This window comes from Arvicanthis niloticus, chromosome 1 (assembly GCF_011762505.2).
Source record: "Arvicanthis niloticus isolate mArvNil1 chromosome 1, mArvNil1.pat.X, whole genome shotgun sequence".
Lineage (NCBI taxonomy): Eukaryota > Metazoa > Chordata > Mammalia > Rodentia > Muridae > Arvicanthis > Arvicanthis niloticus.
In genome coordinates, this window is record NC_047658.1 from 97,148,242 (window position 1) to 97,163,914 (window position 15,673).

General features: G+C 43.8%; 1 protein-coding gene across 18 annotated transcripts in view; it reads right to left on the bottom strand.

Moving 5' to 3' along the window:
* Window positions 1–7,619: 7,619 nt before the first annotated feature.
* Fgfr2 (fibroblast growth factor receptor 2) overlaps window positions 7,620–15,673 on the bottom strand; it is a 105,140-nt gene continuing 97,086 nt past the window's right edge. For 16 of the 18 annotated variants that reach the window (XM_034496259.2, XM_076911481.1, XM_076911543.1 and 13 more), the window contains 3 exons: window positions 15,019–15,156; window positions 13,037–13,142; window positions 7,620–9,301 (listed from right to left, as the gene is read on the bottom strand). In XM_034496259.2, coding sequence (XP_034352150.1) covers window positions 9,137–9,301; window positions 13,037–13,142; window positions 15,019–15,156 — 409 coding nt within the window. In that variant the 3' untranslated portion in view covers window positions 7,620–9,136. Of the gene's footprint in view, window positions 9,394–13,036; window positions 13,143–15,018; window positions 15,157–15,673 lie in introns of all 18 variants that reach the window. The other 2 variants (XM_076911518.1, XM_076911567.1) reach the window with 1 other exon arrangement.

Below are 15,673 nucleotides of genomic sequence, written 5' to 3' on the forward strand. Positions count from 1 at the left end.
AGCCTATGGAGGGTTTTCTGTGGATCTGTTTACACGGGGGAGTTGTGTGTGGATTTATGGGGTAAGGGGCTCTTAGGTCACTTCAAGTCTGCAGCAACTAGAGCTTTTTGAATACTTTTAACTGCAGTTGTTGAGAAGAAAGAAAGAAAGAAAGAAAGAAAGAAAGAAAGAAAGAAAGAAAGAAAGAAAGAAAGAAAGGAAATTACTCCTAGTGACGTGCCCAGGTGAACTACAGTGGCTCCAATAGAGAGCTATCCTGTGTGATCTTTGCATTCTGAAGGGAAGACAGAAAAAGACCTCAACTATAGAAATCTGAATTCACACAACAGCATCACAGTGATGGAAACCACAACTAGGCCAGCAAGCCCATGAGAGGGTCATCCCCCATCCCTGCTATTTCAGACCAGTCAAGGAAGATAATATTACAGGGCAGGGTGTTCCCTCAATAGAGAGCCCTGGTCTTCTTCTTGCCAAACAAGCAAGCTGAATGGTAGTCTCTCTCTCTCTCTCTCTCTCTCTCTCTCTCTCTCTCTCTCTCTCTCCTTCTTGTAGAACAGTCCTTTTTTACTTAGCCCTTGGTTTGTGGATCTCTATGGCAACCCTACTGGAAGAACAGTGGCATGTTGCTACCTGGCACTTCAGGGGTGAAATGGTACCAGGAGGGCAGGTTAGACATATACGTGGACTATCTGCTGTTGCCAAAGCAACTTAAAAACATCTGCTTGGACAGAGGATATGTTTGGTGTGTTCACCATACCCCTCAGGTCTCTCTCTTTTTAGACTTATTTATTTATTTATTTTTAACATATAAGTTGTATATATATGTATATATATACAAATGAGGTGTGTGTATGTGTGTTTGTGTGTATATATATACATACATATATGCATATATATATACACAAACACACAAACACACATACACACACCTCATTTGTGTATTGATCTCCTTGGAGACCAGAAGAGGGTATCAGATACCCTGGGACTGGAGTTATAGATGGTTGTAAGCCACATCATGTGAGTACTGGGAACCAAACCAGGTCCTCTACAGCAAGTGCTTTTAACCACTGAGCCATCTCTTCTGCCCTACCAGCTCTCTCTTTCGATCGGACGGCATTCTTGAAGCATCATCCAGTTTCAGTACCTTGATACCGCTAAAGTCCTCACCTACGAGCCACCTTCAAGGGCCCAGCATCCCACTGGCACATCCTATCTGATGCAGGGGTCAGTCACTACAATGTCTTTTATAAATAACAATGGGTCGCTGGCACACATCCCCAGTCTTCTGGAAGGTCGTCTCTGTTCAGCCACTGCACACTGCCATTATTCACCAAAGCTGCCTTAGATATTATGTAAATGAAGGGGGTGGCTGGCTCTCTGTAAAACCTTAGTTATGAATACTGAACCTAGAGCTTTATATAATTTGTATGTATAGCAAAATACTTACTTTTTACCCAATTAAAAATATGTGCTGCTTAGCTTACAGGAAACACAAAAGTGGGCAGGAGGTCCAATTGGGCCCAAGGACCTCATTTTGTCATTATCTAATCTAAGCACGACAAACAGGCTCTCCCAATACCACGCTCCCAGCCCTGTGACTTGCCATGGGTTTTACAGGTCAGTGTTTTGAATTTACCTGTTCCTTTGTACCTCTGGCTGCTCGTGGGTGACAGCAGCCACACATGAGATGTCTTCTACATTTTGGTTCGACCTAAAGGCAGCAAGAGACCGCCATCAAAGGGCTGGGCCCCTGAAAAGAGACCATGCCAGGAAAGAGGTTTCCTATTACAATTTCTGCAGTGAAAAATCTGTGCAAAGAAACACAATCTTTCCCATAGGAAGCAGTAAGTGCCATGTGAAAGGGGCCACCCTGAGTCTGTGTGAGCCTCCAGCTTAGCTGCCTTTTTCCACTGAAAACTTGGCCAAAGGGTAAGGATGTTGGTACAATGTTAGTCTAGCATGAAGGGGCCTTGGTTTATGGGGTTCAGTCCCCAGCATCACATATAAGTGTGTACAGAGACACATTCTTGTAATGCCAGCATGTAGAAGATAGGGACAGGAAGATCAGAAGTTTAAGGTCACTCTTGGCTACATAGGGGTTCTGGGCCAACCTTGGATATATGAGACCTTGTATTTAAAAAGAAAGAACAAGATACTATATTGTTAACCAGGACCCAGAAGATTTTCCTGTAGAGAGGACAGCTTATGCCAGTCTCTCGAACTCCTTCCTGACACATGATGGTCTATTCACACAGTCAAGTCAGCCTCTGACTTGAAGAGTGCCAGGATGCTTGGTTCTTCAGTGTAGAATATTCCTTCATTGTGGTTTGCTCCTCACAACACCATACCTGGGTCTAGAGTCTTGCCCCGGAGAAACCTTCTGGTCTGGCTTTTGGAACATGGTACAAAATCCACCTACCACCTTGGTCTTTTCCATTCTCAAAATGAATAATGGTCCTTTAAAGACCCCGTGGAGTGCCCATTGCTTGGCTATGGCTTGCTTATAAAGATGAGCAGAGCAGGTTGAATGTTGTACAGATATCATGATCATTAGAGATTTTGATCATTATCTTCAATAATTTAAAACACAGTAGATGTTTTTGTTTGTTTTCAAAGAAGAGCTCACCAGATAGTTCACTGGGTAAAGTCCCCAAGCCTGACAACTGAGTATGATCATTGGAATCCATGTAAAAGAGGAAAGAGGATTGTCTCTACAGAATTTTCCCTTGACTTCCATAAGTGTGACATGGCATGTGCTTGCCCATACACACATGACATATAAAAAGTAATAAATTAAATACATTTAAAAAAGAGTCATTGTAGGTAGCTGAAGTCAGGTTAAGATACCTCAAGACCAAGTTCTCCACACAAAGGAGATTTTTTTGCCTCAGAGGACAGAGATAAGGAACAAAGACAGAAGATACAGGAAGAGGGGGAAGGAGAAGGTAGCAAGGGGGTAATTGTCCCAGCATGGAGTAGGGAGATGACAGTGACAAAGGGCTGTCTCTGAATTGACAAGAGACAAACATGGCCCATAGGAAAATGGCAGTACAAGGGGAAACCCCATGCTAGGATGGGGTGTTTCATTTTCATTGGGCATTTTGACTAGGTGAGAGCCAAAGAGAGCTTTTGATTGCTGGACCTCAGTAGGGAATAGACCTTGGTGGCTAGCTTTAGGAATGTAATCTAATGGTTTTTAGCAAGGCAGGAGTAATCAGAGAGAAGGGCAAGGCCTGCCAGAGCCATATGCTCGAGTAGGCTAGAGTCCCTTTAGATATGGGAGAGGGACACCATCCTGATCATACTCACAATCAAGTAGCAGTAAGGATGACATATGTGTGCGTGTGCTTTATCTTTATATTTATCTCAATAGATGCAGAGAGAGGAGAGAGAGAGAGAGAGAGAGAGAGAGAGAGAGGGGAGAGAGCACACTAATATTTGAGTGTCATATAGCAGGAACAGTTTGGTTCATCTCAAATAAAGTCTATTTTAACTCAAATTTCATTTGACATAGGTAGTACTTATTATCCCATTTAGGGACCAAGAAAACATTATCATTCTCTTTTTAGTTGGCTTGGTGTTTTTAACTTTTTCTTACGTGTGTGTGTGTGTGTGTGTGCGTGTGTGTGTGTGTGCACACACACACACACACGCGCGGGCGCGTGTGCAAACATGCATACAGACATGTATCACACATCTGGAAGTCCTACTTCCTGAATGCTGGGGTCCTTGCATTATATCACCATCCTAAGCTCCTCCTTTATTCTTGGTTTATCTACTGATGTGTTCATGCTATAGAGTTTGACCTACAACTGATACAGGCAAAATTCACTTAAGTGCTTCCATCAAATGAGTCAAAGAAGACCAAGAGTCTGAATATACTCAGGAGGACACAGGGTTCTTTGTGGAGAAGCAAAGTCACTTGTCCACATACATATTTGAAACTAATGTTTATCTCTGAACTACTCGGTAGCCTGAGGCTCTACTTTGGAAATGTTTGGCACTGTCTACATGTCCACTGTCTTGTACTATGACTCACACGATTCCTGAGTCCGAACTGCAAAGTAATTTTGAGGTCCCTATTCAAAACTTCCCCCAAATCCCCAGGGAAGCAGGAGCCAAGGGAACCCTGTTTGGAATGACATGTAAGATGTGGAAGCTTTCTTCTGTCCTTCCCAGAAGTCTGCCAACTCCCTTCAAGGCTTCCTAGGATGAACTATGAAAGGAGATAAGCTCTGCTTCCATCTCTTAAAAACATCAAAATAATAAATAAATAACATCAAAACACAGGCTGGAGGACTCCAATGTGCATACATAAGCAATGGCACATTTATCAGTCCCCACAGGCTGCTCAAGGTTGCCAGGCTATATTTGGAAGAAAACTGGGGATTCGAGGTAGAGATGAACCAGACCTTCTTACTGTCATCAAGTGCTGGCTTCTTCCTTTATCTCTTAGCCAGGGGGGAGGGATAGAATTATTTGACATCTCAGTATTGTGTGACTTTTCCTGGGATGACACAGCCAAACGCCTCCTCACCCCAGAGACTACACTAACAACAGATCAATGTAACATTCTCACCCAAGTCTGGCTTGGTTAACCACAATCTACTGGGCTTACTTATAGGAGCATGGGTAAAGGATTCCTTACAGGAGTTTGGGTAAACTCCATCAGACGGCTACATCACCAAACTCACCCGGCATGGATAACGACTTCTTCATATCTGCAGAATATCCCCTCCTATACTCTCCCAAGACCACATGCAGCTAAGGCAGAACCACATACAGTGGGAGAAAAGTGCAGGAGCGACAGAAGAGCTGGAAAGTCAGGTGTGCCTCTGGGGAGGAGGGTAAGCCACAACCACACTGGTTAAGATGGTAATAGTTGCTACGTCAGAGGACAGGATCAGCAACACTCAGCCTTTCCACTCTATGTGAACCCACAAGACCTCCCAATTATTGAGACTAATTCTAAGTGTGGAGGCAGACCAAATCATTTGGAAGGCAGTAGCTTTTCCCGAAAAGCCCAGTAAGATAGTATATGCCTTTGTCCCATGATCTGAGTGGTACCCACTTCCTCAGCTATGAAGTCCAGAAAGAAGACACTTCGTGCCTACAAGGATACAATAATGAAAACAGACAATAGCAAGTGTCATCAAGGATATAGAAAAATTAGCACATTGTTAGTGGGAACATAAAACAGGGCAACTGCTTAAGAAATGAGATAGTAATTCCTCAAAAGTTCAGACATGGAGTTATCCTGTGACCCAACAATTCTTCCCCTAGGCCTATGCCCAAGAGAAATAAAAACATATGAACTACCCCCCACTATTACAAAAAAACCCACCCATCTATAGATGGTTTTTAAAAAGCAGTATTATCCATAAAGTCCACCAGTAGGTGAACAAATAATGCAATATATCCATGCAACAGAATATAATTTGGAAATTAAGATGACACACTGCGACATGCTGCAATATGAATGAACCTTATACTAAATGAATGAAACCAGACACTGAAGGCCACCTACTAGAACCCAATGTGTGTGAACTGTCTCATCAGAGAACAGATGACAATTGCTAGGAAGAGAGTTTGGAAAGGCTGCTAATGGGTACTGGGTTTCTTTTTGGAAACTTGGAATTAAATTATACTTTACAAAAACCACTAGCATGAATAAAAAATCCCCAGAAAGAGAGGGACTGTCTGCCGGAGATAAGGCCCTACAGGTAATCCTTATGGTGAGACCTAGGATGAATGTCCAGATAGAACCTGGGACTTGCCCTGGGTGTACACCTTGTGTACCAAGGTGTATGAAGAATGCCAGTTGATTCTACTCCTGCTTGCTTACCAGGCCTTTCTATGGCACCAGGCGGAACCACAGTCTTAGTTGTTTAGACTAGTTCCCATTGGGGTAACTCTCAGAAACCTGCAATTCAGTTTCAAGTTTCTATCTGCACTAGCTAAACTCTCTGGAATGTTCTAGAAACCTTCTCTAGCCAGAACAAGCTGGCAGCACCACTTTAGAATGGTGTTGGGACCTTGATCCACAGCTGCACACATCTGTAATGACACTGTACTGTGAACTTGTTTTCATTTCCTGAGTGTGAGGTTCAGCAACATTCTTCAACATCAGATGGTGAGAAGTTCCCCAGAGAAGAGGCTGAGCAGTGGACAAGGGCCCCTCCCCCACCATATGCCCAAGGAACCCACTGAGCTCTCCCAAAGCAGTCCATCTTCCCATCACCATCACAATTATCACGGGACTTCAAGACACCTTCTGAATGTGCCCCTCCCACCTGGAAACAACAGGGCCCTGGACACACCCAAAATACCTGCCATCTTTTAGTTCTTCACAGATAAACTGATTTCCTGGTTCAGTGACAGCCATCCTCTTCCCAAAGCTTTCCTTCAGTATTGGGGAGTGGCCCTAAATGCCATGATTCTCAACAAGCCCTGTGTATATTTCTTTAAAAAAAAGGAAAAAAGCTATTTCCTATCTTTTTCATGAATGTCCTGTTTTCTTTCCCTCTATGGCAAATCTCTCAAAGTAATTCTAAAACTAAAATCTCCAATAACTGCTTTAGGATTCCTGCTGACCCAGCTCCCTAAAACAGACAAGTATAGCAGTTTCCACTGTGTCTCCAGGGTTGAAGCCACAGTGTCCTGGGAGATGTGCAAGGCTGATCTGCCAGAGATAAATGAACGTTAACTCCTGAGCCTGGGCTTAAATACACCTACATCAGGGGCAGGTCCATTCTGCTCCATGCAGAAGGCATCCAAGATGGGAATAGCCAGCCAGCGGGATAAGCAGCCTGCACCCAGGTGACTTGTTTTCACACCCTTTCTTAAAGCTCTGCTGGAGAGGGAACCCAGTGCCTAAAGCTTGTAAAGCAAACACTGGATGGCTGAGCTACAGCCCAGCCCACATACTTTATTTTTTTAACTCACATTCTTTTGGTGGGGTCATTACCTTGCTCTACTAATAAGAAACAGAAGCACAGACCAGAACCAAATGCCACCTTCCTGGTGCCTTGGCTTCACCCACGACTCAAGCCCAACAGGGACAGCGGGGCAGCACTGTTTAGTGACCATCAGCCCCACACCACTGCAGCTCCATCTCTGCATCTCTCTGTCTCAGTGAAGAAGCTGTTCTTAAGTAAATATAATAGAAGCCTATAGGTCCTAGATCCCCATGTGCAGACAGAAAAAAAGACTCAGTTTTAGCAGCAGGAATCGGATTCTCTCTGTGTGCATCACCAGGAGGGTAGCCTGGAAAGTGGCAGGTCCCCAGCACCCAACCAATCTGAGTCTTGTCATTGATACCTCCCCATCCTTAAGTCATCTTTAAGGTCTCCTCTGTGCTGCTCCTCTGGGAAGTCTGAAGGACCCAGGAAGAAATGATGTCTTCCTCTGTTGAGATGATGGGGCACATAGCCTATCCAGGGTTGAATCAACTTCTGATTTTCTACTGATCAACCTGTCCCAAGTACTGCTATTCCCAGGCAACTCCTCTGGCAAGTCACCCCACTGTGTGGCCTACCAGCTTTGCCTCTAATGCACCCATACCACCAAGTACTGTCCACACCTCCAAGCGCAGGAAACCATTTGGTAAGACACGAGTATTAAAAAAATAAGCTGCGTGACATTTATTTTGTCTTGTTAACATTAATATCTGTAGAAACATCTTTTATTGTCAGTATAAAAATTAACAGGTTTTATTAAATACTTTCTCCAATTTCAAAACACATAAAATCAGTGTAATCTGCATTCAGGTCGCATGACTGTAGCAAAGTGAGTGGGTGTATCCAAAGCAAAAACACAATACTTGAATACGGAAATCAACAGTAAGCATTATCTAGTCGGATGTAGCTATTGGGCCAGATCTTTTAGTGAGGTGAGGTCTTGTCAGAAGTGGGTAGAAGCCAGAAGCAAACCCTTAAGAAGATGGAAGGAGGTCCCAAGCTCTCAACAGAATGATGCTGGGCTTTTGATACTCTACGAGAGGATGGAGGTTCCCCAAAGTGCTTTTGATGATGAAGAACCTGAAGCTGTTATTAAAACTCACGGAGGAGAAGCAAGGCAAATGTGATGAATGAGTAACTCAGGCAGAAGGCCAGCTGCCAGATGAGCCCCACCCTGCTATCACTCTGATGGAAGTCTGTCCTCCAGAGAAGTGGATTAAGGCATCTTGGAATGAGGACGCTGGTACCATTTGTCTTGGGAAGTCTGGTTAATTGTTACACTGGGGTGACAGAGTTTAACAGGTTTCTTGAAACATGGGCATTGAGGTGTCTAAACATAATCATTGGACAGCAGAGTTGAAACACAAATAAATCAAAACATCATCCCCCCCCCCAAATTAGTCATATATCGTAAATATTTCTCTTCTCAAAGGATCCAATAACCAGTTAAGTCCAAGTAATAGATTAACTAGTCCTCTGTGCTGCCTGCATAGAAATGCCACTTAAATTACAACAAAAAAACACTATAGATGATTAATTGTTTCGTATATTACCAATTCGTTAATAAATTAATGTGACACCATTTTCCCTGAAAGCAAAAGTATGTTCCCACCTCTGCTCGGTGAAAATTAAGAAATTCTAAGAACAGCATTTAGCAAATATCTATTTAAAAAAAAGAGAGACCAATTTTCTAGGTGCATCAGGACATCCATTTAAAATCAATACAAAAAATAATTCCTTGTAAATATATAATATATATTTATACATAATTTGAATATATTTACATACATCCAGCACCTATATACTGCGTTTGTGCTCTGTAAGTGTGTGCTGACATATATCTTCTCCAATTATTACAAAATTAACAAGGAAGGCAGACCACCTATCTGCCTTGAGTCCAACTGGGGCACAGCCAGCATATGTGGTGTGTCAGAGAGGGTGGCGTGGTGGTTCGCGGCTGTCCACTTAGCAGAAAACAGTCTTCCTTTCCTGGGAAGGTAACATGTTTCCAACTGAATAAATCTTTACACACGTGACAAATATGCTTCCCACTATTTACTCCTCTGATCCATATATACAAGTGGAAGCGTGTCCCACACTTTGGAGGCACAGCCTCTCTGCTCAGTGTAAGGAAGTTCCTGGTGCTGTCCTGTTTGGGGACAGGAAGACACGTTCACTCATGTTTTAACACTGCCGTTTATGTGTGGATACTGAGGCAGGCAGGGTTCATAAGGCATGGGGTCTGGAGAAAACACAGAATCGTCCCCTGAAGAACAGGAGCTCCTTGTGTCGGGGTAACTAGGAGAATACTGTTCGAGAGGCTGGGTGAGATCCAAGTATTCCTGCAAGAAGGGAAGAGAGACGTTTTATTTCACCTTGGGTCAGGATAACAAGGTGAATACGGTTCGAGAGGCTGACTGAGGTCCAAGTATTCCTGCAAGAAGGGAAGAGAAGAATCTCATTTTAAACAGAAGCTCTGGAGACATCTCTATCAGATTTGGGTAGGGACGGGGAATCCCCAGGAAGGTTTCCAGAGGCCCAGCTTACCCCACTACACCAAGACCTCCCTGATACCCCAACTCCATTTACTCCAGGGTGCCTGAACTTTTCTCTTACAACATGGCATCCATAAACCACCAGCAAGCAGCAGACAATAAAAACACAGTGAACGGCTGGCAGTAGGCAGTCAGCTAGGCTCCCTCTGCCTACAGGACCTAGGCGACATACTATATTATATAGCCCTCTTCGCTAGGTCTCACAGTTGGAGTTTAAGGCCCAGTGAAGTAAAAAACCAACAGGACCCCTTTATAAAGCCAGGACATGAGTATGTGTTTTCTGAATCATATTCTACAGTTGTCATTTCTAGGATCATTTAGGGGGAGGCCTCTTCATTTGCTGCAGTTTAACAGATGTAATTCGTTACCCTCAGGAGCTCCAGGGTAAGCAACATGAACAGGTTAGGGAAAGCCTTGGGTATCCTCATGGATGTTAAGCCCATATTGGGCTGTCAAAGGGAGTCTAGGGAAAGGAACGTTTCAGTATTGAAACTGTGAAGTTCATAAAAGTTTCTCTGCTCCCCAAAGCATCCCTGGCTGCTGCTGTGGTCCCTTTGGGCCACTCTCTTCCTCTAGCTCAGGGCAGGGTTCGAGCCCATGTGTGTTTCTGTTTGGCCTATGAACTAAGGCGACTTCTCAACATTTGTACATGGGTAGTTTAAAATCAAATTGAGTCATATCTTACAGCAGCCAATGACATGAAATGATATAAATTTACATGAAATTATATAAATTTCCCAATTTCAGAGTCCATAAAGTTTAGTGGAACACAGACACTCGTTATTTACATAGACTTGTGGCTGCTTTCATGCTAGAACGGCAGTTTCGACAGAGACCAGATGGCCTTGAGGCTGAAAATGTTTACTCCCTAGGCCTGACAGAAAGTGCTTACTAACTGACCCTGGACAAAACTGGAAAAGATTTCTCTCTCTGTCTCTCTGTGTGTTTGTGTTTCTGTCTCTGTGTGTCTTTCTTTCTGTCTCCTCTCACTGTGTCTCTGTATGTCTCTGTCTGTATTTCCTATATCTCTCCCTGTTTCTCTGTCTCTTTCTATGTATATGTCTCCTCTCTCCCTCTCTCCTTCCTTCCCTCTCTCCTTCCTTCCCTCTCTCCTTCCTTCCCTCTCTCCTTCTTTCCCTCTCTCCTTCCTTCCCTCTCTCCTTCCTTCCCTCTCTCCTTCCTTCCTTCCTTCCTTCCTTCCTTCCTTCCTTCCTTCCCTCCTGTAAGGGTCTCAAGTATTCCGGGCTGGCTACCAATGCTATGTGGCTAAGGATAACCTTGAACTTCTAGTCCTCCTGCATCTATCTCTCTAAGTGCTGGGATGCAGGTGTGCACAAACATGCTCAGTGTATGTAGTGCTGGGAACCCAGGGCTGTGTGCATATTAAGCAAGTACTCTTATCAACTGAGTGACATCCCCAGCCCTGACACGATTTGTAACCAGGGGCCTTTCTTGCCTCACTGTGTAAGGCACTGGCACAATAGGGTGGCTTTGCTTATGTACCCAATAGCCAGAAACTCCTCTATGACATATGGTTTTTCTGAGCGGGGACAAAAAGCGCAGACTACAGCACAAACAGCCTCAGTGTTATCAGCAGAGAGCCCATGGAATGTTGGCGACCATACCGTTTAAAAGACAAAAACCACTATAATTCATCACCAGGGTTGGCAAGAGAAAAAGTCGCCATTCAAGAAGGGGGATGTATCAGGCTCCAACAACACCAGCATTAACCACACAACCAGAAACAAACACACCCACCACATCAAAAGAGGACTTTTTTGCTTACAATGATAAAAATGAAATTTTGTCCTAAATGGAACCATTTTTCTTAAGCATGTGGTAATGATTTTAAGAAGGAAAGAAACTTCAATTTTTATATCCGTTAGACAATATGGCATTCTGCGTTCTTATTTTAGAATAGGCATATAAAGTTCAGTAGGAATGGGTCCCCCTTTCAGCATAAATATATCAATATGTAACTTTGAGTACGGACCTGGGATCATTAAATGAAAAGCCTAATGCCCTTCCCAGTTTCTAAATGAAGCTGTAACTTTCAGATCTGATGGGGGTGGTGGGGGGAGAATATTACTGGATTCCAAGCCTAGGGTTAAAGAAACTAAGGCTAGAAACAACAGTTTTGGCAGGAGAAGAAAGTTGGCTTTTTTTTCCCTCCCCCCTTGAACTATTCCTTTCCTTTCAACTTCTGAAGGTCAGCTGTGTTCATTTAAATGCAAGCTCTCCCTTCATCCAGCACAAGCCACAGGCAAGAGCACAAGATAAAGCTGCCACATTAAGGCTTTAATATCTCTACATTGGGCTGTTTTTCTTTGTCTTTTTTAATCACTCTATTTGTTTTTTAAAATCAGAAATTAACTGTATTCTTTTTCCTTTTAAGTGTTTGGGAGATTCAAAAACTCTTTTATTGTTGTGAGGACAACTTCATCCACCTTTTCTCTGGGAGGGAGTATGGTTTGGTTCAGAGAATATCTCAAAATTCATGTGCAGTTTCTATCGTGGGTTTCCTCGGACTGTGTACGCCTATCTGTTCCTAGGATATTCCTTCTAAAACCCTAAAGATCATTCAATTTATGGGGAAGCCAGAGACAGAGATGTATTTAGGCAAAGAGTAACAAAAAATGATATCTTTGGTTGGCATAAATTATAGAGAAAATAAAATATTTTATGTGTGTATTCACGTGGATTCGGGTGTACATGCGTGTGGAAGCCGTGTTTTATGAGACAGGAGCTCTCTTGGGACTTGAAGCTTGCCTACTAGGTTAGGTTAGCTGACTATTGAGTTCTAGGGATCCACCCGTCTCTGCCTTCCTGATGCTGGGATTACAAGAGAACCCCACCACCAGGCTTTTCCATATGTGTGCTGGGTATCAAATCCATGCTTGCCTATCTAGCACACTGCTGACAACTAGCTACCACTCCTTAAACCCACCCCTAAGGTAAATATTTAACTTCAGGCACCAACTGTCACTTAAAAATCCTGTCACTTGTAACAGAATTATATAATGTATGTCATATATGATATGTATGACACACATGTCACACAGAAAGATCCAAGCCATGTGCCTTCCCAGACAGGATCACATAAGGCAAGTGACACGTGGAAAGGACAGAATGTCACTGCCTTCCATCAAGTTGGTCAGCCCCTGAGCAGAAGTAGCATTCACACAAACCACCAGGACATAGGATCCGGGGTGCGTGTTACACGCCAGCACCTTCCCACGCGCACCAAAATGCCACCACTAAACACTACCATGAAACATTCCCACCTCTTCCTATATCTACACAGATACCCTGGGTCTCATCCTCTGGCCTTATGAGTCAGAATTCTCAAAGTTCAGTTCTGAGAGAAAAAAAAAAAACCTGACTGAAAAGGAACACATGGTTTAACTCTACCTGACTCTAAACATGCTGGGGGCTACCAACTCCAACTTGGAGCTTGTATTCAAAAAATGGGCAACTCCTGAGCCAAGCAGGGTCTCCATGCTTCTGGAGGGGTGCTTTTACCTCATTGGTTGTGAGAGTCAGAATTCGATCCAAGTCTTCGACCAACTGCTTGAATGTGGGTCTCTGCGAGGGTACGGCATGCCAACAGTCCCTCATCATCATGTACCTGCAAAAAGGAGTTCTCTGGTGAACTGATGTCATTAAGCATGTGATTTACAGACGTGATGGCTTTTTAACAGGTGGCATGCAGACATGCCCTAGATAATAAAATATAACTGCATAAACACCACCATCACAGAAACTTCTCTGCACCCAGAACGCTGTAGGAGAGCAGCTCTGCATCCAGACAGGGATAATATGTGCTTTTCTGCTATCTCTGTGACAGTGTCCTACCACTATGCTGGATACTTTTCAGCATCTTCTAGAGAGTGGAAGAAGACAGGTTTACAGTCTGCCTCCCTTCTCCTTCCCCAAACAGGTTTTGTTTTAAAAAGTCTGTTGACAAAAGTTCCTCAGTTTGAAAAAAAAAAAAAAATTCAGAAACCACAACTTGAAGGCTTATGCAAACTAATCTGCCACCACAGAGCTTTGCACTAACTTCCTGATTAACTCTTGGGGTAGTCCAAGCTTCCCGCCTTATCTTGATTATGAGTTTCGACAGACCTTCTATGTTAGAAAAAGTGACAGGAACACAAGGCACACAATAAATGCCTTTATATAATACGCTATAAAAAGTGGCCATTCATTAGCCCTCCACTGTACACCAGAAAGTGCTCATGGGATTACTGCTCTAAAATCCCCATGAAGAAGCACACAATAGAAAGCGGTCTCTGGGACAATCACTTTCTTAGTTTGCCCCAGAGGAGGGGCAGCACCTCACTGCACAAGGCACGCGTCATTAACACAACACAATTTCTCTTACTGTGTGAGGGAGGTATTCCTAGAAACCAGCTCATATTTTCATACTCAGAAATGGTACCCCAACAATGGCACCAGGATAAACTTTGATTTCCTTGCTTTAAACTATGGATAAGCAAACACAGCAAAGCCATTCAGTCTGAGGAAAGGTGGTTGAGGGAATGGCAACTTGCTTTTCCTCCTTATTTTTTGTTCTTGCACACTTACGTGTGTGTGTGTGTGTGTGTGTGTGTGTGTGTGTGTGTGTGCACATGTGTGTGTGCATGCACATGCTGGCATGCGTGCACATTTACGGGTTGGAGGTCAAAGATGGATACTGTTCCTCAGAAACCATCTACCTTATTCTTTGAAATAGAATTCCTCACTGAGACTTGAAGTTTGATGTTTTAGGCTAGGCTGGTTGGCTAGCAAGCCCCAAGGATGCCTGTCTCCACCTCTGCAATCTGTGGGATTACAAGTGCACACACCACTGTACTCAGCTTCTTATGTTAGAAGTGAACTCAGGTCCTCATGCTTCTGTGGTAATCACTTTACCAAATGAGCTACTGCCCCATCCCCATCACTTTTTTTAAAAATTAACTTATTTTCATTTTATTTTATCGAAAAAAGGATCTCATTCTGTGGCCCAGGCTGGCTTCAACCTTGCCTTCCTGCTCCAGCCTCCATAATGCTGGGACTATAAGTCTGAGCCACAATGCCTAGCTGTCATGATGATTTATCAATGGTTAAAGGTGCTTTGGAAGAAGCCTATTTCCAACTTGGCATTGCCAGTGCTGTGAACAACCGTGTACATTTTACAGGGGCAACCCTGCAGCATCCTAGCTTGGTACCTGACCTATGGAGTATTCCTGTCACCATGTGGCTCTCCCTTCCCAAGGGCAGCCAGATTTAAGGCCTACTCCACACACTTTACCAGAATGCTGTTCATTCATTGGGATAAGCCATAGTTGTCTGTGTAAATATCTATCTCAGTACTGGGATTGAACCCAGGCAGCTCCAGCCATTCTTCCTCTGCTTAGAGCATGTTTAGAATATGGGAGCTCGAGGAACCCAAGATATGTCTGGAGAGAACACAGATGTGGTGAGCCCACAATATTGTCAGCAGGGGTGGCTACAGCCCTTACAGCTCATTGGTGCAGTTGGTGGGCTTGTCCATCCTGTGTCCCTCTTTGAGCAGCTTAAAAAGTTCCTCCACGGGAATCCCTGGGTAGGGTGAGCCCCCTAAAGTGAAGATCTCCCACATTAACACCCCGAAGGACCAGCTGCAAAGAAAAGAGAAAACATAGCATTAGTAATGCATCCAGATTGCAGAAACCTAAACATGTCAGTTAAAAAAATAAACACCCACTCACTTCTTCCATCCACAGATAAATGAGCCCTCCGGCAATTCATCCTACATGCCCTTTCCTGACCCCCAAGGAGCCTCCCTAAATGAGGATGACATTCGGATGGTCTGATGGAATTTTCCATCCATAGACAAAGAGCCAGAGGCACACCACCGGCTCTTAAAGTTCTTTGTCTTTTATGTGGTGATAGTCATGGAGGGTGGGAGGTGGGGGAGTGTGTCTCGACTCCTTGACTTCAGGCTTCTTCTCTCTAAATCACCCATCTTGCTTTCTGGCTGACCCAAGAACCTGGATCTACAGATAACAGAATAAGACCCAAAAAGCTGACTCTGTGAGAGGATGCCTGCCCTAAATAGCTGGTAGAGCACCCACTGGACAGACACTGTGACTTAGTATGATGTGAAGGGAGCCAGCCACAGGGCTGGATTAGCAT